We start from the raw sequence: 26,750 nt of genomic DNA on the forward strand, positions 1-26,750 counted from the left end.
ATACGAAAATTTTTCAAATTAACATGATATCATATATAATGTCATATATACAGTTTTTTCTTTGCTCAGTAAACTGAATTTTATTCTTTGTCTACTCTATTAATTTATATATAAATTATTCCACTGCTTTTAAGCAATTAATAGTATCTATTAGCAAACAACTCAAGTTATAATTCTCATTATAATAAGTCGAAAATATTTACGAACTAATTTGATAATTTCATAAACGAAACTCCTGATGAGAATGTAATTTATATGCAGGGGGAAATATAATTTCAATGAAATACCAAACAATAAGACAGAAAATACAAATAATATATTATAATTTCTTGATACCTCAACCAGTTAGTACGTCAACAAAATATATTGTGTCCCTGATAGTTGAAATGACTTTCGATTCAAATTTTCATTCTTCAGATAATGATTTCTAACATAATTTTAGTTTTGAAAATTTTCAAGGAACCTATTTTTCCCTACTCTGCTATTACATAGTTGTTTAGAATCAACATTTAGATACCAAAATCATCGGCCAACTTCTAATGTTCATTTCCCAAATCAAAGACTAATGTCATGGGAAAACAAAGTTGTATCGAAAACAATGGTAATCACTTGAATGTTTGTGCTAATTTTTTGGCTTCGATTTTGCCCTATTTTGAGCCATCAGATTTAATTTAAACTGTGCACCCTTGTCTAAAGCGAGTACTACACGATGCGTTCAACGTTTACACCAACATTCACCTTCCAACGTTGGCTGAGCATTGGACAATGGATGGAACCTTACCTAAAGAAATGAAAACGTGGAAAAGAGTGATAAACATTATACAACAGTTATAAATTATGTTAAAATAAATTAGAATGATACTGGCAAAATTGATTTTTCATACAAAACACGTAGCATTCACCCGCAAAATAACAAGAAGTGTCGTTTCGTTCCAAGGTTGGGTATTCCCTTAACGCGGGTCAAAAAAAAATCTACTTTCCATGGCCAACGGTCAAATGTTAACGTTGGAAGCAAAACATTCGTCGAATGTCGTGCGGACTACGACCACACGATGCGTCCAATCATACCAGCGTCCAACGTTGGAAGCATTGGACGCATCGTGTAGTACCAACTTAAGACTGACCACAATGCCATAATTCAATTGAAATATGTGATTATCTAGATTAGATTGATTTATTTAGTTTCCAAGGGACATTCCATCATAATTATCTAGTGTCTGGTCATGCATTTATGAGCTGCGACAAAAATTTCGCCCAAATTGAAAAGCGAAAAAGTAAAATGAGGTGTGAGGTACTAATGGACTTGATGAAAATTGTGATAGCTACAGCAAAAAAACACTATTTTTTCGATTTTAAACATGCTTCAATATACAAATCCAAACTCCAAAATTTGAAAACACAATGGATTCATATTAATGGAGTACATTCAGGATACAATAACATTCGTAAAATCCTGAACGAAATAGAGCTTTGGAAATCAACAAATGTCACAAGTAGAGCAATCGCAAAAATGACAGAATTTCGAAAGATAAACGACAAAATCTGTTAGCAATGATTTCTCGCGTAAAAAAGATGATAGACATTTTTATGAAGACCTTTCAAATCCTGATATTCATTAGAAGCTTCATTTTATGCGTTTTCTCATTATAAATTACTCAAAATAATGATTTGGGTATTTCGAACATTATTTATTTCAAGTGTTTCTAATTATTGTTATTGTCATAGATAACATGACACAGTAATAATGACAGTAATAATCATAACTCACCCGTATTACAAACTTCATCTGCATGAATTATGACGCTCTTTAGATACTATTGATATAATGTGAAACAGCTTCAAATTGAACTTTTTCCAAGATATATTGAAATTTAAGCCATTTTCTGTTTCCTATCCCTATTTAAAGTGTAAGATAAATGTAATTAAACCATAATTGGAAAGCTTTTCTAGAAATTGTAGCGCAAAAATGGAAGAGCATATTTCTTTTGCCATTAATTCCAATACTTGTTCAATTGCCGACATTTAAATGGGCCTGAGGGTGTTTTGGTGGCGTTGGAGTCCATTACTGCTTAAGAACTACCGACCGAGTATAATAATCCTCAAGGGATGAATTTCTGAGTTCCCCTAAGTGTAATTCTCCCTGTTTCATCTCTATTCGAAGATTTTCTAGTGATGTGACGACTTATTCCAACACACGAAGACATAAAAAATGATCTTTCAACTTTTCTGTCGTGACTATCGCAAGTCATGTATGAATTTAATACCTAAGTGTGTCACCTTTACATAAACAGAAATGATGGCTTGTAATTGGAAGATTTTATAAAAATCAAATGTTTTAAAAATTACATAATATTTTAACGTTTAAAATGATTTTAATAAAATAGTTTTTTCATCGCATTCACCTTCTCACCAAATTTCAATAGGCCATCATAATCCAACGTGTGTGAAAAAATAGTTTGACTCAATTAGTGAAAAGTTGCAAATCAGAGGAGATGCAAAAAATATTGCGTACAGACGTTTTTCCGCACTTAATTACGTGTGAGTGCAGGTATATGTTTCTATGAATTTTCAATAACTACAATATTTTTATAATACATGTAACTTCTCGTAAATGTAGGAATTAATAAAGAATCTGTACGGCAAATTTTACAAAATTTGGTAATTATACACTTTCACGGTCACCTGGTTTTTTGGCTCTAGAAAATCGAAAAATGGATGGATTTTAATGATCTTGGTCTCAAAATGTTCCATTTTACGGCGGATTTATAAAAAAATTAGTAGAAATAGCTGGAATGAAAATTTCTCATAGTTTTACTGTTTTGAATCGTAAAAAAAAACGGTTTTGCAAAATAATCCTTCACAAAAAATTATGGTAATTATACACATTTTTCGATTTTCTAGAGCCAGCCTAACCTAACCTAACCTAACCAAAAAACCAGGTGACCGCGAAAATGTATAATTACCTATTCGGTAATTACCTTACCTATTCGGTAATTATACATTTTCACGGTCACCTAGTTTTTTGGTTAGGTTAGGTTAGGTTAGGTTAGGTTAGGTTAGGTTAGGTTGGCTCTAGAAAATCGAAAAATGGATGGATTTTAATGATCTTGGTCTCAAAATGTTCCATTTTACTGCGGATTATATAGAATATAGAATATAGTACGAAACTATTCACGAAAATTGATTGTTTTTCATCGATTTCATTTTAAGCTATAAAAACTAAAAAAATCATTCTTTTTGGATTTTTTTTTAAATTGTTTATTAATTTATGTAGAATACAAAAAAAATATAAGAACTTTATCTGATAATGAGATAATTTTTTGTAAAGGATTATTTTGCAAAACCGTTTTTTTTTAAACAGTAAAACTATGAGAAATTTTCATTCCAGCTATTTCTACTAATTTTTTTTATAAGTCCGCCGTAAAATGGAACATTTTGAGACCAAGATCATTAAAATCCATCCATTTTTCGATTTTCTAGAGCCAAAAAACCAGGTGACCGTGAAAGTGTATGATTACTTAAAATTTCAACAGAGAAAAAAGGTGAACCAGAAGAAGCACGATAAGAGGTTTGTACTGGTATTCTGAATGCCATTAACAATGACACAAACGATAACAGCATTTGACGAATCGAAAATTTTTACTTATAATCCTGAAATAAAGCGCTATTCCATGTAATGGAAGAACATATTTGCATCGAGATCCAAAAGAGCAATGTTATATTTATTAAGTATCAAAAAACATTCACTATTTTGAATTCTACAACATTAGAAAAATTCCTAAGACGCTTATACGCATTCCAAACGATGATGTAACTGATTAATTTCATTTTTAGTTTGTTAGCGTATAACAATCAGAAATAAAAATTTCGCTAGTTTACCATTTAAGAACTTAATTAATTTTGTAACAGTTATAATAGCAATAATGCAAATATAGCTTCATATCACCTACATAATATCCTGGTTTTAGTGTTGAAAAATAATTTATCACAAACGGAATCGTATTAACGAGCTGGTGAAAAAAAGTCTTTGATAACAATACCGTATGTTGTTATAACTATATAATAACCAAGCAAAAACAAAATATAAATAAAAAGTATTTTTTCGAGCACATATCTTATGTGTCCAAGCGAAACCGGCCGGTGAGTTTCGAATACATAACAAATTTTTACCTGTTAACTACAGTATATACGAATAAACTAATTGAATTGACGAACACATTGTAGAATATAAACAGTACCATTGGAAATTTTTCTATTCGTTGAGGATTAGAATGAGTAGACAGTTGAATGACCTACTCTTTAATTAATACAAAATTACGACATAGAATACTTGTAGTTCCAGTTTATGCAAGGTCGCTTATTGGTATAATTATCGTGGATCTGGCGAAATTAGGATTAATATAAAAATGTTGATTATTGTCCTTTTGATATGTTTATGCTTCTAAATGTTTTTAAGTTCAGGTCTCTTCTGTTTCAATATTAGTTTTTTTTTAAATTTTTGGAAGGAAGATAAAAATTAACGTTTCGACTTTTAACGATTTAACTATATCAAAATATATATTTTGATAAATATTAAATTTATATAATATAAATAAGAGAGGTTTCTTATTGGGAACGTGGCAGTGAAACACCAAAGTGGACTAACTTTAATATATTTTCCGAGCTTTGGAATACTTATGTATTCATCGTCTGGGACTGAAATTTTGGTTAAATACAATATAAGAAATATGTAAAAATATATAACAATAAAAAAATTCATTATAAGTAAGATTTTCTTATATTGTTATACATTTATTCATATTTCTTCTATTGTAATTGACCATAATTTCAGTCCCAGACAAAAAATACGTAATTATTCCAATTTATTCCAATGCTCGGAAAATATATTAAAGTTAGTCCACTTTAGTGTTTCATTGCCACGTTCCCAATAAGAAATCGCTCTTATATATATTATATAAATTTAATATTTATTAAAATATCATATTTTGATATACTTAAATCGTTAAAAGTCGAAACGTTAATTTTTATCTTCTTTCCAAAAATTATTAAAAAAAACTTATCCTCCAGCAAATTATTTAGCAAGTCTCTCTGCTATTTCATCTCTCTATACTCCAGTGTGTCCAGGAGCCTATTGGAAAGTCACTTTATTCTTTTTGCCTAGTTCATTCAACTTGTCCAGGCATCTCAAAGTTGTAATGGCTGCTTGGCTACCAGACAAAATAATCATCTCATGTTTGCGATAATTAGCTCTAGATTTGACTAGATACGTTTTTCAATTGTATATATTTCGACTTGAAAAGTACTAGGTGTACTCTCAAGCTTTCGGAGTGTTTAGTTTCAGGCCTGTACACTCCTATTACAGTTTCTCTTGTTGATTTGGAGCCGTCTCTATACCATTTCATGGCATTTCCATATATAGTATAGTGCTTTAATTCCATTCACTTTCAAAACTTAATTTTGAGGAATTCTTCTTTAAAAACTAAACTCTTGGTATTTCATCCTAAGGCATGCACCAGATTTGATCATTATTTGAGGAAGATTTTGGTTTATTTCTGGTGCTTCCTTCTCTGAACATTCAGTGTAAGGTTTTTTCGTTATGCTTAAAAACCCTGACACCATAAAGTTACATGAAGCTACTTGTTCCATTTTCCGGAGCAAAAGTGTCAAAAAATCTAGTAGGAATGAAGCCAACATTTCAATCTTTTAAAAATCAATTGCAATTCATGGATGCTTTCTCTTTTTGCATAGCCTTTATCAAAAAAGAATAGAGACATTATTTTCTTATTAGCAATTGATCTCGATTCCTTAAAAAGAATGAAAACCATTTCTGATTTTCCTAAACTGAAAAAATTGAAACTTTTTCATTTTAGTAAAAGAATCGAAAACAATTACCGAGGACGAAAGAATTAAAAATGCTTTGGAATCGTTCTTAGTCGTAAAAAATCATTTTGACGTAAATTTTTTGGCACTTTTCATGCCAAAATAGCAGTCCTTAAAACTGTTTTCCAGTGAAGCTCAAGATAAATATTGATAAAAAGAAACGAAAACATTATCACACATTTATAACATAAGAGTAATGCAGAATATTTCTTTTTTTTTATTCCTTTCTTCATTCTATTTGTTGGTTGTTTGTGAATTTATTCGCAATTCTGGCGACACCATTCTGATTTGATTTTGAGATAAGTACTTGAATATATCAAATAGATGTATTTTTTGATCATAATATTCGATTTTGATTGAAAAAGCTCGCTCATTCACTCACAATAATTAATTAATATAAGCGGCTTAATTTCCACGTGAAAAGAAACTTTAGTTTCTTTATCTTTACATAGCTTGTGATCATAATAATGACTCACATTTATTACTAATTTTTCATAGTCATTAACGGTTTCAAATTAAAATTCAGACAATTATGAATGAACTTTCTCCCGCTTTATTACAAATATCATCATACTCACCAACTATTCACCCGAAAATATTTCGCAATACTTTTTCCTTGTCGCAGCGCTACATTTAGTCTACTAAACACTACATCACAAACAAAACAACCGAAACGTATCAAACAATTTCAACTACAACGTTTGTTTGCGTTGAACCCCGAGAACACTTTTCCTTCCAAACGCATGGTGATATTATTTTCCAAATTTCACCCTGCAAACAATAAATATCTGTACGCGCTTGCGCGAAATATACGCCTGAGGAAAAGCTGCGGTCCGAACTCGGAATGGAATGATATTGATTAGAATTTTCCCGGCATCGTGACTAGAGCTGTGGATAAACGATAAACGACGCGTCGTGACGAGATAACCAACATTGCGTCGTGATACTCGTTAAAAAATTGAGGGTTGTAGCTACCCCTACGCAAATGAATTTGTCGTCGTTGATGGTCAATTATTATATTCATTTTGTTTCAATTTGGAAGGAACAAGTGGGCAATACAAAAAATTAATAGAGATTAACATAACGTGAATAGAAAATTCTATGAAAAGTTTGAGCTGACTTTCATTGTTGCTTGTACACAGTTATGATGAAGTTATGCACAAAATTCATAAAACGTACAAGTTCATTTTTGGAGAAAAATGGAAAAGCACGATACACAAGGAAAACTGAGGGAATAAATTGAAAGTTAAAATGAATTTGATTTTGGAATTATGTAAAAAAATGCGTAATTAGAAAGTTAAAACTTAAACTTACCTAGTAAGAACGTCTGTTTCAAACAAATTTTTTTCTAATAGAAATATATGAACGATCAACCCTCAACATCTAAAATTAACATAACAGAAAATTTTTTTTAAGTTCCATTTCGTTTATTCTTTCAATTTGTTCAGTTGTAGAAAAAGTATAGTGTGCAACATGTGTGAAAAGTACTTTCCTCACTCGCGTGTTTGCGGCACAATCTTCCACACTCGTGAGAAAAGTTGAACTTTTCCGATTTGTTGGACAATATATTATTTTTACAAAACAAATATTGATAACTTCGACAAATTTCATCTTTTATTTTTACGTTGAATTAAATAAACTGCTTTTTCAAAACTGTTCGTTTTATGAATTTTGTGCATTGCTCATAACTCTATATGATAATACAATCGTATTTGAAATTTAAATAGATTTCGGCTGACTAACAGACATTTCAATTTCCAGTATGTCCACAGAAAAGTTATACGGTAATCAGGGCAATCAGATATATAGCAATAGGGATTAATGACCCTATGTTTGGAGGTCACGTAATAAATAACAGATTTCTGAAGATATTAGGGCGAATTCTAGTTGGAGAAACATGGAAAAAGACGTGATAAGTTACGTAAAAAAGTGTCACGACTGTCGGTCTACAAAGCGAAACCAGAACAAGGAAAAATTTGTCAAAACGGACACAGCGATAATACCATTTGATATTGTGGATATAGACACAGTAGGACAATTTGTCGAGGGTAGTAGAAGGAGTCGTTACTGTATAACGATGTTGTGTGAAGTCGCAAATTATGCAGTTATCAGTTAAAGACAAATAAGCTCAAACAATTTAGTTTTGAATATTCCACAACTTCATACCAATATACGGCTTAATGAAAGAGATGAGAGAATATCAGGAAACGGAATACGAAAACGAAATTATGAACAAATTAAGAAAAGTATTACGGATTAAACATAACTGTTCTATCGCGTGTCAACATGAATCGATAGGAAAAAACTTTATGTAACAAGTATGTTAGAAATTTTAGGAATAAAACAAAGGAACATGCTAAAATGTTTGCTTGCTGCTACAATATGACACCAAACACAAATCACACCATTTGAGTTAGTGTATGGGAGAAAACCGAACATACCAGAACATGCACGGTATGACTTTGAGACGTATCACAACGAACTTAGGTACAAACTCTAATATGCACACAACCGGGCTAGACAGTTCTTATTGAAGCATAAGTTAGATGGGGAAAAGGAAAATAAGCAAAACTCATCCCCCGTAGATTTTAAGGTTGAAGAATTAGTGCTGGTAAAAGGGGGACTCTCAATATTTAGGTCCATATCTAATGACAAAAATAGAAGGTGTAAATTGCAAACTTGAACAAGATGGAAATAAAACTGAAACAAGTTGTGTGAATATAACTTTTAAGCATTTAAGTTAGAATAGTTGAAGGACACGAACATTAGAAGTGTGACGTACTTTAACATAAACAGTAAAGGACCGAAGTGCAAAAGAACAACGTAGTGAAAAATTCTCTTCCAAGAGAGGGTGATGTGGTGGTTATTAACCCCGAAGGTCATAAAAAGCCAATATGAACCTACGCGAGAACAAGGTTAATAGAAATCAAAGTTACTTTCATAATATTGTTAAACATTTAAAAGATAGTTTAGGAATTTGCGTGAACATAAATTCTGTATAATTAAACAACGCGTGAATTGATCACTATTAGTTAAACAAATGTTATAAAGAAAATATATATTGATAGTTTTTAGTCATATAAATCTGTATATAGATATACACAGTGGTATACAATATTATACAGTGGAATATAAAATTGTATTTCTTCTTTATCGCATTTCACACAACACTTTTCTATCGGTCCACTCATTTTCATGGATAGCTCTGTCTTTCATGCTCTGATCCTTGGAGGTCTTCCTCGTCTTCTTATCTTCTGCGGTTGATACGTCAATGCTTAGCTTCGGCAACCTATTCTGCTCCATCCTCATCACATGTCCGTACCAGAGCAGTTGCTTAGTCTGTATTCTCTTTTGAAGTCGTGTATACTCGACCTGTCCTTCGTCGTATATCTTCATTTCGTATATCTGGATATCCTGGACGATCTTCTCAAGTAGTCAATTTCCACAGCTTCCATTATTTTATCCTGTCTATCCGTCAGTTGCCAGCACTCGCATTCATACGCTAAAATAGACTCCACTATGTCTTTGTCTTTATGATGTTTAGTTTAATTTTTTCTGACCAAAGTTATAAGTTAAAAATTTGAGTAGCTTTTATCTCTTGTTGTGAAAATAATAATCAAATTATGGACTAAGTTCAGTTGAAGTGAATGCCTCCTCAGTTAACTGAAATTAAGAAAGCTGCCATTATTGCCAAATTGGAAAATGCCTGGTCTATCAAAAGACTGACCACTCATCTAGGTCTTAATGCGAGAACCGTAGCAAAAGTGAATAAGCGATGGGAACAAGACGGGACCTTGCGTGGAAAGGTTAAGTCTGGAGGAAGGAAATCTTCAAATGGCGCACAAGATATTGCATTGATTTATTTTTTAATAGAATATTCCTTGAACCAGCTACTAATGCTGCAACGTGCAACAAACTGTGCAGGTACTAGGAAAGCATTGCTTTCAAATGAGTTCAAGCAATCCAGAGTTGTGTTTACACTTAGTTATGTGTTTCAGGATCTGGGCTTTTAGAACCGAATTGTTTTCACGGAGGAAAAAACATCAAGCCGTGCAATGACGGGTGTATTCGCGTTTACAGACCATCAATTTGAAGAACGATAAGTTGACGGAAGTAATAAGTCCAGCGATTGATGGACCTGTCGTTTGTTGGAGAATTGGTGCAAGTTAGAACTCTGTAGTTTACAATATTGTTGTTGCCATCGATAAATCAAACTCAAGCTGTTCTATGTCGATTTAGAAAGAGGTTTTCTAGTAATAGCGAGTGATGGATTTATTGCGCTTTAGTCTTCAAAAGAAAAAAAGGGACTTCGCTCCAATTCTCAAGCATACCTTGTAGCGAACAAATAGGTTTGAATAGTCAGGATACGGCCGAACTGAAAGGGTTAATGTTATAATGAATTTTTTTTGTAAATAGATACAGCTTTAAGTTTATTATCATTTATTAAGATATATTACGACAGTATAAATATAAATTTTAACCCAAAATATTGTGTAGAACTTGAGTTACAGCGTTCTGAACACCCCTGCCTCGAAAAAATGAGCTCGCACTTCCTCCACGATTCCAGCTGATCGGCTTATCTGAAACAGAAAAAACGGCGTTCTAATATGTAAACCTAAATGCACGGAATGGACTATTATCAAATGAATATACAAAAAATTGAGCTTTTGGTAGAAATTTGAAATAAAAGTTGCAAATTTTGCGTTTTTTTTGTTTTTTGTTATAAAAAAATAGAAATTTTGGAAATTTTCTATTAATAGTTCATTTCATGCATTTACATATGTTGAGTGTTCCCTATAAATATCAAGTCATTCGGTCAAGCCGTTTTTGAGATACGATGAAGGAGAGTTTGAAAAACACAATTTTGAGAAAAACGCGTTTAAAGTTTCAAGTACATTTAAAATTATGAAAATCTCAACTCAACCTCAATCGGCGATGCCTGGTCCATTCCTTCCTCTTCCTTTTGAAACTCTTTCAATATTGGTAAACATGGTAACAAACGTCAAGTAAATTTATATGAGTAAAAAATTACAAAAATCTGTCCCAAGATTTACATGTTATTTCAATGAACTGAAGTGTAATATTTAGCTGCTTTCCATTTACATCGAAGTGACTTGCCACTCAGTTATGTGAGTATCTTATACTCAAATAATGATGTCGCTGCTCAGTGAATAAAAGGATCACGTAATGCGAGTTAATATTCTCAACAGTTACTCCCCCTAGAGATCAAATGTAGCTAGCCGCAAAGTAACCAAGTAACTAAGGCCGTGCGAGCAATTGACTTCCTTACCTATTAATAAATTCCGCATCGCATGACAAATTAAGGTTTAATGTATATTGTAGAAAGTTTTGAAATATTCAGAATAACATTAAGATTTTGACATTCGTTTTTAAAATCGCCGAATTTTTATTTGGTAAGTTTCTTCGAGGAAACTTTTCTGTATAACGCTGCACTAGAGTTTCCTAAACATTCGCCTAAGGTTAATAACATGTCAGTGTATTGAAAAGTTGAGTACATTTTGATTAACAATATCTAATTTAACAAATAACAAGGTTTCAGAAATGTAATTATTATTGACTCAACGTCATAACTATCAATGAATAACAGATTTCTATAGCAAATTCAGAGAAAATGCTAAATATTTTTCAGTTTTCTATCTGTCCTAGAGATGGGATCGCCTTTTTTGAAGCACCCTGTATAATAAATAACTATTTTTAAGCCTCATATAAAATTTGGAAAGTACAAAGTTTTAAGCTGAAGATATTCAATATTCTTTTTACCATTTGTAAACCACTTCAGTTAGGAATAAATTGTAGAAAAAAAAACTACAAAATTTTGAAAATACATGTGAAAATGTTCTATTTTCTATTACATTTGACGTAAAGTCACTTATATCCCTCAGTTTTTCTCTTTACTTCCATTTATTATCATTACAATTAAATCATAATATTAGAGGATAAAAAAACACTAATAATTTGAACATATATTAACATATTTTTTTACAATATAACAGTTGTAAAAAATAAAAATAATAAATATAAATAATATTCGTTGAAATACCGCCGCTTTAGTATTGTCAATAAATCAAAATTAGACCAAATACAATAACTTAGGCCTTGGATAATAATCTAAATATAAATTTTTCTAGTATGTGCTCTTTTATAAACAAACAACTACCCAACATTAGCCAGAAACATTTTTTATTTATCTCATATCTAAACCAGCAGCTATTTATTAAAATTTAACATTTTTTAAATATGGTACTTACATGGTTTGAGAAAAATATTGTTTTGGATAGTTTATATACAACTTTAATATATTTTTTAAATCTTTGATCAATATTTATACAGAAAAAAATTATTGAAAATTCAAAAATATTGAAGGTAGTTTAAATATTTTTTATAATATTTTGAATTGAGTTATTTAACTCACTGAAAGGGTTAACGAGACAATTTTAGGAAGTTGATTCTTTGAATGAAAATACATTCATTTAAACCAGTTTAAATATTAAGCAATGTTCCAACCTTGTAGAGACCTCCTAATACAAGATGAGATTTTTTTTAAAATGGATTCAAAAACTAGAGAAATCTTTGGTCTTATTACCTGATGTGTCCTATTTTAATATTTGGTTTAGATGTTAGCTAGACAGATCCGAAAAATGAAAATATATTACTAATCATGCTTTTTAACATAAAAATAATTGTGTGTATGGAAACGATACCGCAGTTTGATTTCATCTAGTTGATTCACTTTCTTGTTGAATTTGAAAATTTTTAAGAAACTACACAAACTTGAAGATACTGTTCGGTTATAATCAAACTATTTGTTGAAAATTATAGTCAATAAACTATAAAATAAGCTTAAGCTGTACATATGTCACAAATGAAATAGTTGTTGATGTAGATATAAAACTAAATTTGAAAATGAGGTATTTATATCAAGCAATATATAAAAAAAAGTTTACTGGCTCTAGGTATACAATATTTTAATAATGTAAAATACTTATTATCTATTGTACGTATAAAACATTTACTAATCTACATCGTTTTTTTTATTTCTTCAAAAAGTGAACACATCAATTGAAAACTAAATGTTACAAAAACAATTATCGAAAGAGATCGCAAAAAGATATACAATGTAATCCAGAATTGAGTTGAATTATGTCCAAAAATAAGTGCATTTTTTTTTTCGAAAGCTCAACTATGTAGGTGTATCTTATATAAAAATTACGAATATTAAAAATATATATGGTCCTTGCTATTGAAATAAACAGTAACATTTGTTTAACAATCTTTTTATTTAAAGTAATGCTCAATACATAAGCAGAATAATGGGTACTACATTGTAACCAGATACATTGATTTTTATCTAAGACACACATACATGGAACTTTACATATATCAGCTGTCAATTGTGACAGTACCAAGAACAAATGAGAAACATTAACAGTATTTTTTTTTTCATTATTCTGGACCACTTTGTATGAAGCCATCGAAGAGAAATATTTCTTAATAACTATGATCAATTATGACAAGGATTAAATAAAAATAAATAGGTTATAAATAACTACTAGTGTATATAAAAAAAACTTTTGAGTTGATTTATTTTCCAGAATCATAATTTTGTTAATAACTTTTGTTACGCTAACCATCCAGCCATAGAGATACTTAAGAAAGACTTTTCTGTGTTACTTTAACTATATAGAAGAAGTTTCTATGTTTCCATAAGTCTGGTTATTTTCTTTTGTTGAAAAATTTTTACTGTGTTTGTTTTGAGGGTTGTTTTTATTTTTAAAACTTCTGCTTCAATTATAATCATTGTATCATGTAAGTATTTTCTTATTTAGAAATACCTTCATTGGATCACAAAATATTTTAACAAAATTTTGATCATGGAAAGACGCATAAGTGTTAAACCGTTGTTTATTCCAAAAATATAAAAATTTGAGCAAATTTTGCTAAGAAATATATAACAACTTCGAAGTGTAAAATATACCTAATAATATTTGTTTTTTTGCCAATTGGGTCCTTACATATATATTCATTTTTATTCTTTAGATCTAGAGTTAAAAAACTATTTGATAATTATAAAAGTTTAACAAATATCATAGTACTTTTAAAATCATCAAACAGGGACATATTTGAAAAACAAAAATTGGAACTTCGAATGAGATGAATTGCAAAATAGTATAACTGAATGAAAACTTACTAAGCATTTCTTAAATTGATTTAATAATAAGGGCACAATCATCAACTTATATTTGGTTCAAGAAAAGCCTCATTACTTGAATCAAATTATAATACACTCTTTTACAATATTTGACCAAAACATAAAAGTTTTTCCAAAAAATTCATCTATCAACATTCCTCCTCCTTTTGTAAACAATCAGAAAAGATCCAGAATATTCAATGACTGTATACTTTTATAAGAAAAAGACAACTTACACAGGAAAGAAGAATAACCTAACCAATCAAACAACCTAAATATCCCTCAAACGACCTATTTTATAGATAGTTTGAGCAGACTCAAAGTCAAGTACTAACATAAATCGGAAATTATATCTAAAATATGGTTGCCAGCTAATTGGTTATAGCCTAAGCAAGTAGTTTTTGATACTCACAAAGATTATAAGAGTAACATTAAATAATATAGTAGGAATCCGTAAAAAAAGCTCCCTATGATATCTGTATGAATTTGAATAAAATGTTTGGTGTACTGCTTTCACCGTGAAAGCAACATGTTCTCCAACAACGATGATGAAGTTATAACGATGTTTGTTTATTTGCGATTGAGAATAAAACGAAAACACTATCGGAGACATCCTTACATTGAAAATAATTTCAACCGTGGCGTATTTGTGATGATGAATATTTTCACTCTATGCACAGAATGACCTCTACCCAAGCTTTCTCAATAAAGTTCTTACATGAATATTCAGGTAGTGTGTAAGTATACAGACACGTGTGTTTTTCAATCTTTAGCACCAATTTTAACACTTCAGAACCTAGAGACATTATTTCATACAAAAAATGGGAAAAAATGTTAAATATTCCGCAGCTACTCACTCTGGTGATACAGAGCCCGGACTGATCTTGCATACCGAGAGCAAATCGTACCGAAAACGAATCCTACAGACCAATCCGAATATCATTTGATAACATAGCGTCGGTCTATGCATACGGAACAGACTGCCAGTGAAGGAACGGCTTTAGATTAAATTTCTTTCAAATCATGAAGTGATCCCAATTTTTTAATTGATTAATTTATTCATTCCAAAATTTTATAATGGATTTTTTTTGGGAAAACTCTGAAAACTGAACCCAATTAACAATTGTTATTTATTCCAAAACTAGCTCAATGGAACTAGCAAAAAAATTGGATTATATTCTTTTCTTATAGTGTTATACACATGTAAAATTACAAAATCCAGAATTGAAAAAAAAAAGAAACGAAAATCAGCAAACATACTGCCTGTCAATCACAAAAAAAACTAATACAGGTACAACATATACAACATTGAACACTTTATATAACATCTAAGCTGTATGCATATGCCTTAAAATAATCATAATAAAAGCTCTAAAAAAGTCAACAGATATATACTTATAACAATATGCACTTGCCCAATTTTTGTAGTTTTTTCTTTTTTCGTCTTTCGTTCTCGTTTTGGGGTTGATTTCGTATAATTCTCACTACCTACAAAATATAATATTTCAACCAAACTCAGTAACATTAGAAGTGTTACATCCAGAAGGAATAATTTATGAAAAGTGATTTAATTGAAAAAGTATTCTGAAAAAAATTATCAATTTTTTGAGTTTATGATTCGCTTAATCAGTTGGTTTTCTTTATGTTTTACTTTCTACAGCAAATACAGTGCTGTTAACATAACAAGCAAATTTGTTATAGATAAAACAACATCTTGATAGGCCAAAATCATACCCCTGTCAAATTTTCAATGCCGTTATGATATGAAATTTTTCAGACATTGGGTATGCAGTAACTAATAATATATGTACTAGTCGACGTTTGTAACCAGTTTTCTTAAGAAAAAAATGGATGAAATATGTTGATATTGTCATCACAGTTCTCTAAGTTGTTAAAACATCAAATCTAATAATTCCTTCCAGATGTAATACTTTTTATATCATTGAGTATGTATACATATAGAATGTCTCACACATTATCTCGTGAAATTTTTAGAGAAACCTTGAAGACAATAAAAATAAGGGTTATACAAATGACATTAAGAGTGTCTATAAACTAATTTAGAATTAATGTGTTTATTTCAATTCCAACATCGTCGTTGTTGCAGTTTTTCTGCAGTTTTCCTGTAGCCTGGTGAACCGGTTGACAAGCCCGCTCCCCAATTTCCCGGTTTACCATTAAAAATATCCAAAAAAAAACAACAAAATAATAAAATATATTCCCAAACTGAGGAGAACCGTTTTAACTCTCTCTTTAGCTCTCTTTTTGTCTTCTTTGAGCCACTTGGTCGTCTATTTTTTCTTCCTTTTTCTAGCCTAGACAGTACAATCACAAACCAATTCACCACAACCCCAGCCCTGCAGAGGAACAAATCCTATATCAGGGCCAACTCCAACGAACACAATCTCTCTATTTCTAGCAATTCTGACTAAAACTAAAATTTACCTCATGAAAAGTTGCGTCTATATTCAACGGTGGATCTTTTGCGCTAGTTTCAATGTACGGAATCCCTAATTTATGAGCCAAATCCCGTCCTTGCTCTTCAGTCACTTTACGTAAATGTACAAGATCTACTTTGTTTGCCACAAGTAACATTGGATATGTGTCCCTGAAAACAACATAATTTCTATTTGGTCTAATTTGTAATAATAAAAAAAAACACAACATAAAGAACACCTGTGATAAGAAATGAGGACAAGACCCAGTCCAACTAGGGAGGGTAAACAAGAATTTTAGTAATAAACATATCAAAAGGTGGTAAAAGGTATTTTTTCTATAAAATAATAGAATTTCGTTTTGTTTATTGCTTAGTTCAATTTTCCCTTTCCCTAATGTTGTAGCAACTTCCATATTACTCAGGCCCGTAGCTAAAGACTGACATATGGGGCGAAGTCTCACCTAGCACAATGGTTTGGCCCACATAGACAAATTCTTAATTGGAGAGTTAAAAAAATAAGAATTGGACTGCATATAAATTTGGATACAGCAAAGAATTTAAAAAGTCATAATGTCCCAATGCAGACTAGTGCAGACAGTGGCTATAAAAATTAATTCTATAAGTTATAAAGTGAAGTATTATCAATGTTATTTTACTATTTTATGTATAATAATAAAGTGTGTATATATACAGGGTGTACCTCATTAGAACTTACACAGAGCAGTCCAAAATATAATTGTAACAATTTACCTCTACAGCAAGTTGTATCCCTAGAAGTTATATGGACATATGTAATCATCCATTAAAAATTCATAATATTCCAATGTATAATTTAAAATACTTAAAATAAGTTCTGAATTTGCAACTTTAAATGCCAATAACTCTGAAATGATCGATCGTATAAGAAATTTTTTTGTCACAGCATTATTTTCATGTCATCTAATCACTCCTGAATTTTTTGCATCAAATCCCAGAACACCCTCTAGATAGTACCTGGCAAATTCCAATTACATATGACATTAACATCTTAACAAAAAAATAATCCATTTATAATCTTGTAGGTAACTACCCCAGTCATATAAGCGACCTCCTTGCAAAATGAAAAAAAGACAACTTGTCTTCCCTGATAATAGTTTATCTAGGCCCCAAGATATTTGAATTGGTGGCAAACAGGGAAGTGATTTCCTCTGACTTGAACACGGTTTGGGAGGTTGGGGTTCTCCTTGAGGCAAAATGTTTATCAGATTTACTGGGGTCTACTGTAAGTCAATATTTCTTGTATTAATTACGTCTCAAGTTACATCTGAATATTATAAATAAAAATTTACACACATTTGATCAATAAACAAAATAGAACCATGCTAAAACTCACCTATCTTTGACACGTAATATCTGAGTATGAAAATTTATAATATTTTCATAACTATTTTTATCAGTTACCGAATATACCAATAAAAATCCATCCCCTTTCCGCATGTACTGTTCTCTCATGGCACTGAATTCTTCTTGACCAGCTGTATCAAGAACTGAAAATTCGAGATTTAAAACACTTCTATATACATGAACATTTCACAATAACTTACCATCTAGCATACACCATTGTCCATCTACTTCTACATGTTGTAAATAACTGTCTTCTATAGTAGGATCATAATCAGTAACAAATAATTTTTGGAAAAATTGAATGGTAATGGCACTTTTACCGACTCCTCCATCTCCAACAACTACTAATTTGACTGTTGGTAAATTTTCATTTGGTGGTCGAGTCATAGCTCCTCTGGCACTGAATTTTCTACTTCTGCTACCTATTGTGATTTACTATTTTCAAACAATAAGGGAATTCATCTGCCTAATCTGAAAGGAAATCATTGATTACCTACAAAATTAATAATTATAATAGTACATATTTTATTGGTTTATTTACCTATCTAATCTAAGTGTATAGACTATTTCACAGAGTGTAAAAATGACTGGAATACTATCATAATAAATAAAAAATAACAATCTTGAGAAAACATCTCTTTAACCACCATTAAATAATGAACAAATTTATTTTAAGAAATGACAATCGAAAATATTTAAGCGTAGGAATGTAATGTGTATACACCTATAAAAATAAAAATTATCGATTTTAAACAATCAATAATAAAACGTAAAATTTAACAGGTGTCTAAACGTTTCAAATAATAGTTACTATATAATTACCTACTCATAATCAAATGTGGAACAACAGTTAAACTGAAATTGTTCCTTGTTTTAAAATTAAACTAAAATTAATGAAATCAACTAGAGCTCAATGACCTTGAGCCGGGAAGTGTTTTCTTCTCATTCACTCTAAAATAAAATTATGTATTTTTAGTTTTTCAATATACACCAAGAGGGCACTAATCGGATTCATAAACGAATTTTGATACAAAAGAAAGTAATTTTCCTATTTTGAATGTACGCATTTATCCGAATATTATGATTTTCCAAATATAGCACTGTTTCCATTTTTTTTATATTTATACATATAATTGAACGCCACTGTGTTGATGACTCAACTTGTAGCGTGTGAAGTAGGACTGATAATTGAGTGTTCTCTTGGATCAGAAGAAAGTGGGAGTTTAAATAAAAAAAATTAATCAGCTTGTTTTGAATTTAATACTAGTTCGTAGTATGATCTGATATTTAGCGATTAATAGCGCTTTACACGGAATATAAATATTATATTTTGGATAAATCGTATATTGAATAGGTGAGTACTTTTAAAAAGGTCAATAACCATAGGGTAGGTATATGAGTTAACACGGCACGCCTATTTTTTATACATTTTATTGGATTTTTAGTACAAAAATGGCTAAAAAAACTACAGTACAACCTGCCTTACACAAGGTAATAATGGTAGGCAGTGGTGGAGTTGGCAAATCAGCCCTCACATTACAATTTATGTATGATGAATTTGTAGAGGATTATGAACCAACAAAGGCAGATTCTTACAGAAAAAAGATACTTTTAGATGGAGAAGACGTTCAAATTGATATTCTTGATACAGCTGGTCAGGAGGATTATGCTGCTATTAGGGATAACTATTTTAGGAGCGGAGAAGGATTTTTGTGCATCTTTTCAATAACAGAAGATGAAAGCTTTCAAGCGACTCAAGAATTCAGGTGAGCATTTACTTCTCTTCCTCAGATATCTACTCATAAGGATTTATTATTATCTCACAACAGATAAATGCAATTCTCTATCATAATATTAAAAATGAAAGTTTAATGATTCGATAAGATTATTTTGAATTTAAGACATTTCACCACCAAGATTAAGAAATTTCAATATGAGCTGTATGATATAAACTATTTATATTGTTCACAACACTAACTTGATCTTTTTACTACTGTTTCCTCAATTTAGTACTTAAAAGTACTTAAAATGGTTTTCCTTTCATGTCTTTAATTGTGAAAACTGATGTTTAGAAGATGCAATTTAAGTTTTGTCAAGACAAAAATACCTCCCACGACCTGTTATAGTACAGGCCGCATCAAAAGTGAATCACTTTTAAAAAAATCCATAATAAAACTTGAAAATAAAGAAGTAATACTTATAATGAATAAAGAATAAAAGTATTTGACAACAAATAATTGAATAGGGGAAAAATTTTTTTAGTACTTAATTAGAGCTCCATTCTTTTCAATCATTTTTTCTAATCTTGGCATAGAGTGAATTTAATTCCAACAAATATTCATGGGACGAAAATTCCTTTTGTAATTTTTTTTTTACCAACCACCCCTATAAATTTTCAATGGGCTTTAAATCAGGACTAGTAGCCGGCCACAGAGTTAAACCTTGCACCAATTCTCTAACATATGCTAGGTCCATTGATATTCTTCCAATCTCATCCAATTTACTGCACATTTTCCGGGCTTACTACTTTTGTCAACATATTGCTCTTCAAATCTTGAATTTGGTTGTCTGTAAGTGAAGAGGTGATGTCGGCAGTAAATCGCTATTTTTAAGAGCTTGACGTTTCTTATTATAAACAGGGTATTGGTATATGGTCATACATAATCATCCATCCATCTTAATGTATAATTTAGAAAATTAACTTGAATATATGCTCTGATTTCGCAATTTTAAATGCCTATAACATATGAGAATTTTTTTATGTCACATTATTTTCACGTCATCTACCCACTCCCGAATTTTTGACTCAAGTCCCAGTATACTAATTATTTGCTATTTTTAGGGAGCAAATACTTAGGGTGAAAAATGATGAAACCATTCCATTTCTTCTAGTTGGTAACAAGTGTGATTTGGAAGATAAAAGAAAAGTTTCTATACAAGAGGCCACTGACAGAGCCAAACAATGGGGAGTTCCGTATGTAGAAACATCAGCTAAAACGCGGGAACATGTGGACAAGGTCAGTAAAAATGTTCGTATTTCAATTTGTACATAAATTTTTTCAAGCATAAACATTTATTTGCTGTACTATTAGAGGAAGTCGAAAGTTCATAATTTCTCACTTGTAAAATTTTAACCACCTTCATTATCTGGTTCTGATTCACACATCTAATAATAGCTGATTAGTAACACTTGAAATTATAAAAGTTATCAAGTAAATTATCAATTCCAGTCATTAATACCTGGGAATCTAATATCTAATACAATGAATAATTATATTTTTATTTATTAAAATAAGTAGACCGAATAAGCAGGGGGTGTACTATTTCATAGAAACAGTGTTTATTATTGGAATAGCTAGTGAAATGGTCATTGAAAAAAATTGACATACTTTTTTGTACTTGACAGTACTTGTTTTAATTCTTTATATTCATACTTGACTATTATACCACCAGTTGACATAGTTTCTTGTACTTGTTTCAGTTTTTATAGTCACACTTGACAATTATACCATCAGTTGACTTGTTTTAATTTTTTATAGTCATAGTTGAGAATTATACCATCAGTTCACTTGTTCTAATTTTTTATATTTATACTTGTCAATTATACCACCATTTGACATATTACATATTAGTTGCCGAGGAATTAATTTTGTTGCTACTACAATAAATCTGATACTTCATAAGTATACAATAATATCAAATTTCTCTCACTGTATGGGGTAATTTGGGCCAATAATTTTGTGACTTTAGACGACTTGGATAAAAATAATAGAGGAAATTTTGTTATTAATTAGTTGCCAAAGATTCAATTTTTATTAATATTAATTGATTACTGTATTAAACGTTTTAGGTGTTCTACGATCTGATGCGAGAAATCAGGGAAAGAAAAACTGAAGAAAACAAAACCAACAACGGCAGAGGAAAGGACAAAAACAGCAAGAAAAAGAAACGTATATGCAGTATTCTTTAATATGTATAAATATGTGTTTGTTTAATTGCTTTTTGTGTAATATTTAAGAAGCAACGCGTTAGGGATGACCAGATAATCCACTTATAATTTGAAAGTTTCCATTTTGGTAGTCCCAACGACAGTCTTAGTTTGTAAGATTTCAAAATCTCAGTGATTTTGTTCGATAAATTATTTTGGTTGGACGAAATATTTATTAAATCACTTTGTGTTAAAGAAATATGTTTTTTTCAAATATTTCTATCTAGAATTAAAAAGTAATTTATTTGGTGGGGTTTACTGGGCAAGTAGGAGAACTAAAATGTGTGAGTAAATTTTTCATAACTGAAAACAAATTGAATTGAGTATGATCAGAAAGTTAATACAAATATACCTGATTTGAGTATGAAATGCTAAGAAACTAGAGGTAGCTCATCAATTTTAGTTTTAAAACTTGTCAAAAAATGTCCTCTATTTGTTATATATAGGTATTTAATAAAAGGGAAGCCTTGTGCTCTTATTTCATATCTTTTGGGGAAATACATTTTGTATAGGCAATTTTATATGAAGCTTTGCCAAATTTTGTAGCTTATTAAATTAACTTTGCTATATTACAAGCAATTTATTATGGTACGAAATATATAAATAAGGAAAGGCTGATTTATCGACTATTAAAACTATATGCTTTGCAAGCTGTTGTATATGTGTTTTATGTATTATATTATGTTAATTGCTGCTGTGTAAATTTTTATGTGAACAAATATTGGGTGGTGTAAATTCGGCCAGATAACAGATAGATGCCCTTTAGTTGTGGTAAATTCGGCCAGATAGCCAGTAGATTACCTTTTAGTGTGGTAAATTTTGCCAGAAAAATGTGGGATGTAATATTTGTAGATGTAAACTCTGCAAGTTTCTTCTTGTCTGTATTAGTGAACCCACTGACAATTCCGTTTGGTACTGTTTCTTAGCTTCAGTCTCTGTTCTTGCCCCTCTCGAACCTGAGAAAGAGATCTACTAAGCCACTCCATCGACTTCAAGATCTTATGGGAATAAAACCTAACCTAACCAGTTCTTCTTAAGGATGGTATGAATTGATGCCCTGCAAATTTTTTTTTTGTTCCCTTTCAACTCCATCTACTTCTGTGCGAAAATATGTCAGTAATAAAAAATCAAAATTGCATATACAGAATACAGATAATATTAAATGCTTCCTGTACACAGGTACCTGTGACACGTTTTGGCAATTTACTAGTAAATTAAAACAACCTTTGTGAAACCTTAGGTCAGGTAATTGATTTGACCGATTTTACGTCCCCCGCAATTATTGAAATGTGTCGAAATTTGACTGGATCATCATAAAACTCTCGAATATTTATACGAAGAAGTTTATACATAATTTTTAGTTTTCTTAAAATCATATAATCTGTGATTTATTTCTCTTTCAAGATAGTTTTCCGTTAATTGAGTAAAAATCAAGCTACAGATTTTTATTAGGATTAATGAGTTATGGTCATTTTTCCACTGGCACCTTCTTAAACGTAAATTTACCAAATTTTACTGTCATTAAATTTTAGGGTAAAAAAAACATTTTGATAGCATTTTCTCTGTTTTGATGTTAAAACTTTTGATCAGTATGTGCATTCGGTAAAACATGATTAAGATTTAATTATAGAACAGTTTATGAGTTATCATTCGAAAATCGAAAACTAAAGTTGGAATTAAGTTCAATGACTTGATAGTTTACTTTTTTAACTTATAACACTATTTGAGAGGAAGTGCGAAATGTTAAACAACAAATTATTGAAAATTTCAATCTAATGAATGCCAAGTATACAAAATTGTATTCATCCAAATTAACAAAAAATGTCCTAGTGGAAAGATTAGAAAGCAAATGTCGAACAAAGCTTGGTTAATGAAAGAACATTAGATATAAATGGGATTTTTATAAAAATATAATAAAGAAGATTATAGATGCCAAAGATATGTGGAAAATGTCTGAAAAACCCCAAAATAAAAAGTACAGTTGTAAAATTTATAATTAATTTGAGTTTTTCATAATAAAAGATTTGGTTGCCATGTTCCATTGTACGAGCCTATGTATTTAACGTAGGATTTTGTAAATCGTATTGAACCAGTGATATTTAACATTCTATAATTCTGATTGTATGATAAAATGTAATATTTTGGCTTAGTTTTTTTCACAAATTTGTACTGCAAAATGAATAAAAATTTTATTTCACATATAACTATTTTTGTACAATCATTTATTATACTTATACAGAGAGGGTAAGAAGTTTTTCAGTTTATTAATAAATGCAATTAGAAAAAGCTACAAGGTCGGTAGGGAAAATGTAATGTATTTTAAATTGTTGGCTTCTTTGTTTGGGCCATGCAGTTATATGAACTGCTACTTTGCCAGAGAAAGTGACAAAACATATAAAAGAACTAACGTCAAAACGATCTTGTACCCTTGACTGCTTTCAAGGACTGAATTTACGCACAGCCCTGTGAGGCCCAGGCCTAGGGGGGCAAAATTTTTGAAATGCCAGAGTTTTAGAGTGGAAAAAAAAGTAAAGTCAATCCATTAAAAAATGATTCAGATTAGTTATTATAAAAAAATTTTATGGAATATACACTGTAAAAACAGTCAAGTCAAGAGGAAAAATCACGAACCGAGAAATTTTTCTTGGTTTGAGTATATTTTTTTTTAATTCAAAGTACTTATTTTTTCTATTCAAAATAGTTTTCTTCGAAATTTTTTTCCTTGAATGAAGTTAACAGTTTTCAGTGCATTATAATTCAATTAATTAATTTCTCAATTTGAGGGTAAGATGTTAATTTTTAGTAGATCAATTATAGTTTTTATCAAGTAATTTTTGTCACTTTTCTTTTGCTGGGGAGTATAAGAGTAATAGCAGTCCAAGTAACGGTATGGTTTATTTTGTGTTGGGCTAAATAAACTTTTTGTGGTAGTCCGCTATTTTATTCCGTTCGCTTTTACAAAAAAATTTCTTTTATGATTTATTGACTGACAAAAAAAGTTGTCACTTATACCTAAACAATTATTAAATTTTTAGAAATCAGCATAGGGGTTTAGCAATTAGTAGCATTCAGTTCAGATGTTGAACTTAGTGAATTTTGTTATGAAAGGTTTTTTTGTGAGTTCGAAATGACAATTAGTAGACATATAGTATATCATCTTTGGTCTTACTCGTTACATTGCCTCTTATAACCATCTGCTTTGATGTAGAGGGTAACGCAGTGAGACGTGCAATGGAATGAGGTCATCTTCAGTGACGAATCTCTCCCCAATGGGCAATAATAAAAAATAGGCTTGACAAAAGACGATATTCCACAGTTAAAAAGGGCGTGTGCACCAGACATCACATCATATTATGGATTACTATTATATATGGTAGTAGATCACCATAAGTTTTCTTTTAAGACAACACGTCATCCTAGAGCTACGGTCAAGAAGTAGTAGAAGCTATTTGTCGTTCCACATCTTCACACCATGCAAGACTATTTTCCAGCAAAAAATGCTAGAAAATATGTTATCTTTCATTACCATATCAACCTTTTAATCTGGCCAAAAAGTTTCCAGACCTTTCTCCATTTGATTGATCGCAGATTGTTCTGCTGTTCTTTGAGATAGCTGGAAATGAATTACAATCTCGTGGGAACCGAACCTACACAGATCAATTAATCATAAGATTTCATAACACATTATTGAGCCAGCTTTCTGGTTAATTCGTTTACTACTAAAACTTTTAAAATCGAATAATCACATATGAGTGTTTAAATTCTTTGTTCCAGTCAGTATATTATGCTAACATTTTATTTATCTGACTCTTGTTTTAGGGTGTTGTTTATTTTACTGTGCATGATGGATTAGGATCATTTTATTCTACTTTGAGGAATTGGTAAAAAGAAGAAGCCATTAGAAAAGGTACAATCAATTTCTGATCAACAAGTTACATTCAAATGATTGTTACTTTTCTAACAAAAAATTACTAAAGCAAGAACTAATAAATACGCTATTATTTTTATATTTTCACTTTGTGTTTTTTCCAGTGATTATGAAAATAAAGTACTACATTTGTTTGAGCACTTGAAAAAATTATTTTTATTTCAAAAGTTTTGACGTGATTTAACTGCAGTCAGTGAATAACTGGAATAAAAGAGTAATAAACAATGGAAATCACTTGCGGATTTTTGTTAAAAGTTGACAGTTTGACATAATAAAGGTTATCTAATTTCATTGTTTTAAATGCGCGTTAGTCGCGCGTACCGACAATTGTAGCAGCTACCAATCGTAAACAGGACGCCGTGAAACAGTGAGAGAATTTTCAAGATTAAATTTCAATCTTTTGTTAAATATTAGATTTTCAATAGACTAAACATATCTCCATTCTTCTCACACCATCAAAAAGATTGGTATAATAAATGTAACGAAGGGCAACGAAAAAATGTGGCAGCGGCTAGTCTAATAGTTGGAAAACTGTAAACGTAAAGGAAAGTTATTTTATTATTTTCTAATATATGCTGAAAATTTCGCTATTGAATAAAGTTAAAATTCATTGTCATGGATACATACAATGTAATAAGGTTCAAATTATTTAAAAAATGGTTGTTATGAGTGTGAAAATGGTTAAAAGATGTGATAAGAAGAGTGAAAATGAACAGAAAACTCTTCAGAGACCGACATACCGCAATTCATTAGCAAATGTATTTTTGAAGAAATTTTCAATACTTAAGGGTGGGAAGGGCGCCACGATAATTAATTTTCTAACGGTTTTCTGTTGAATTTTGTAGGCTGAAGTATTTGGGATAGAGTTAAGTTAATTTCTATTTGTTTAATTTAAATGAAGGTGGCATGTTTGAAAATAAAATTA

General features: G+C 30.5%; 3 protein-coding genes across 8 annotated transcripts in view; 1 reads left to right on the plus strand and 2 right to left on the minus strand.

Annotated features, from left to right (window-relative positions):
* LOC130896456 (uncharacterized) overlaps window positions 1–6,731 on the minus strand; it is a 39,742-nt gene extending 33,011 nt beyond the window's left edge. Inside the window, exon 1 of one of the 2 annotated variants that reach the window (XM_057804594.1) lies at window positions 6,459–6,731. The gene's annotated coding sequence lies outside the window, so the exon portion shown is untranslated. Of the gene's footprint in view, window positions 1–4,170; window positions 4,202–6,458 lie in introns of those variants that run through there. The other variant, XM_057804595.1, reaches the window with a different exon arrangement.
* Window positions 6,732–10,309: 3,578 nt separating this feature from the next.
* LOC130896719 (ras-related protein M-Ras-like) lies at window positions 10,310–18,916 on the minus strand. Of its 5 annotated transcripts, none has more exons than XM_057804996.1 (6): window positions 18,736–18,916; window positions 18,110–18,380; window positions 17,899–18,052; window positions 16,535–16,697; window positions 15,505–15,577; window positions 10,310–10,460 (listed from the first exon to the last, which is right to left on the minus strand). In XM_057804996.1, the coding sequence occupies exons 2-6, from the start codon at window positions 18,294–18,296 to the stop codon at window positions 10,357–10,359; spliced, it is 681 nt and encodes a 226-aa protein (XP_057660979.1). In that variant the 5' UTR covers window positions 18,297–18,380; window positions 18,736–18,916; the 3' UTR covers window positions 10,310–10,356. The 5 variants fall into 5 exon arrangements, with proteins under 5 accessions (XP_057660979.1, XP_057660981.1, XP_057660976.1 ...); XM_057804998.1 differs by having other exon boundaries at window positions 18,110–18,402; XM_057804993.1 differs by having other exon boundaries at window positions 18,732–18,916.
* Window positions 18,917–19,058: 142 nt separating this feature from the next.
* On the plus strand, window positions 19,059–25,975 carry LOC130896720 (ras-related protein Ral-a). The gene is made up of 5 exons (XM_057804999.1): window positions 19,059–19,263; window positions 19,355–19,675; window positions 20,752–20,926; window positions 21,760–21,859; window positions 25,717–25,975. Exons 2-5 carry the CDS (start codon window positions 19,362–19,364, stop codon window positions 25,740–25,742), a joined length of 615 nt encoding a protein of 204 aa, XP_057660982.1. The 5' UTR covers window positions 19,059–19,263; window positions 19,355–19,361; the 3' UTR covers window positions 25,743–25,975.
* The last annotated feature ends 775 nt before the right edge of the window (window positions 25,976–26,750 follow it).

Source organism: Diorhabda carinulata, chromosome 7, assembly GCF_026250575.1.
Source record: "Diorhabda carinulata isolate Delta chromosome 7, icDioCari1.1, whole genome shotgun sequence".
NCBI classification, from domain to species: domain Eukaryota; kingdom Metazoa; phylum Arthropoda; class Insecta; order Coleoptera; family Chrysomelidae; genus Diorhabda; species Diorhabda carinulata.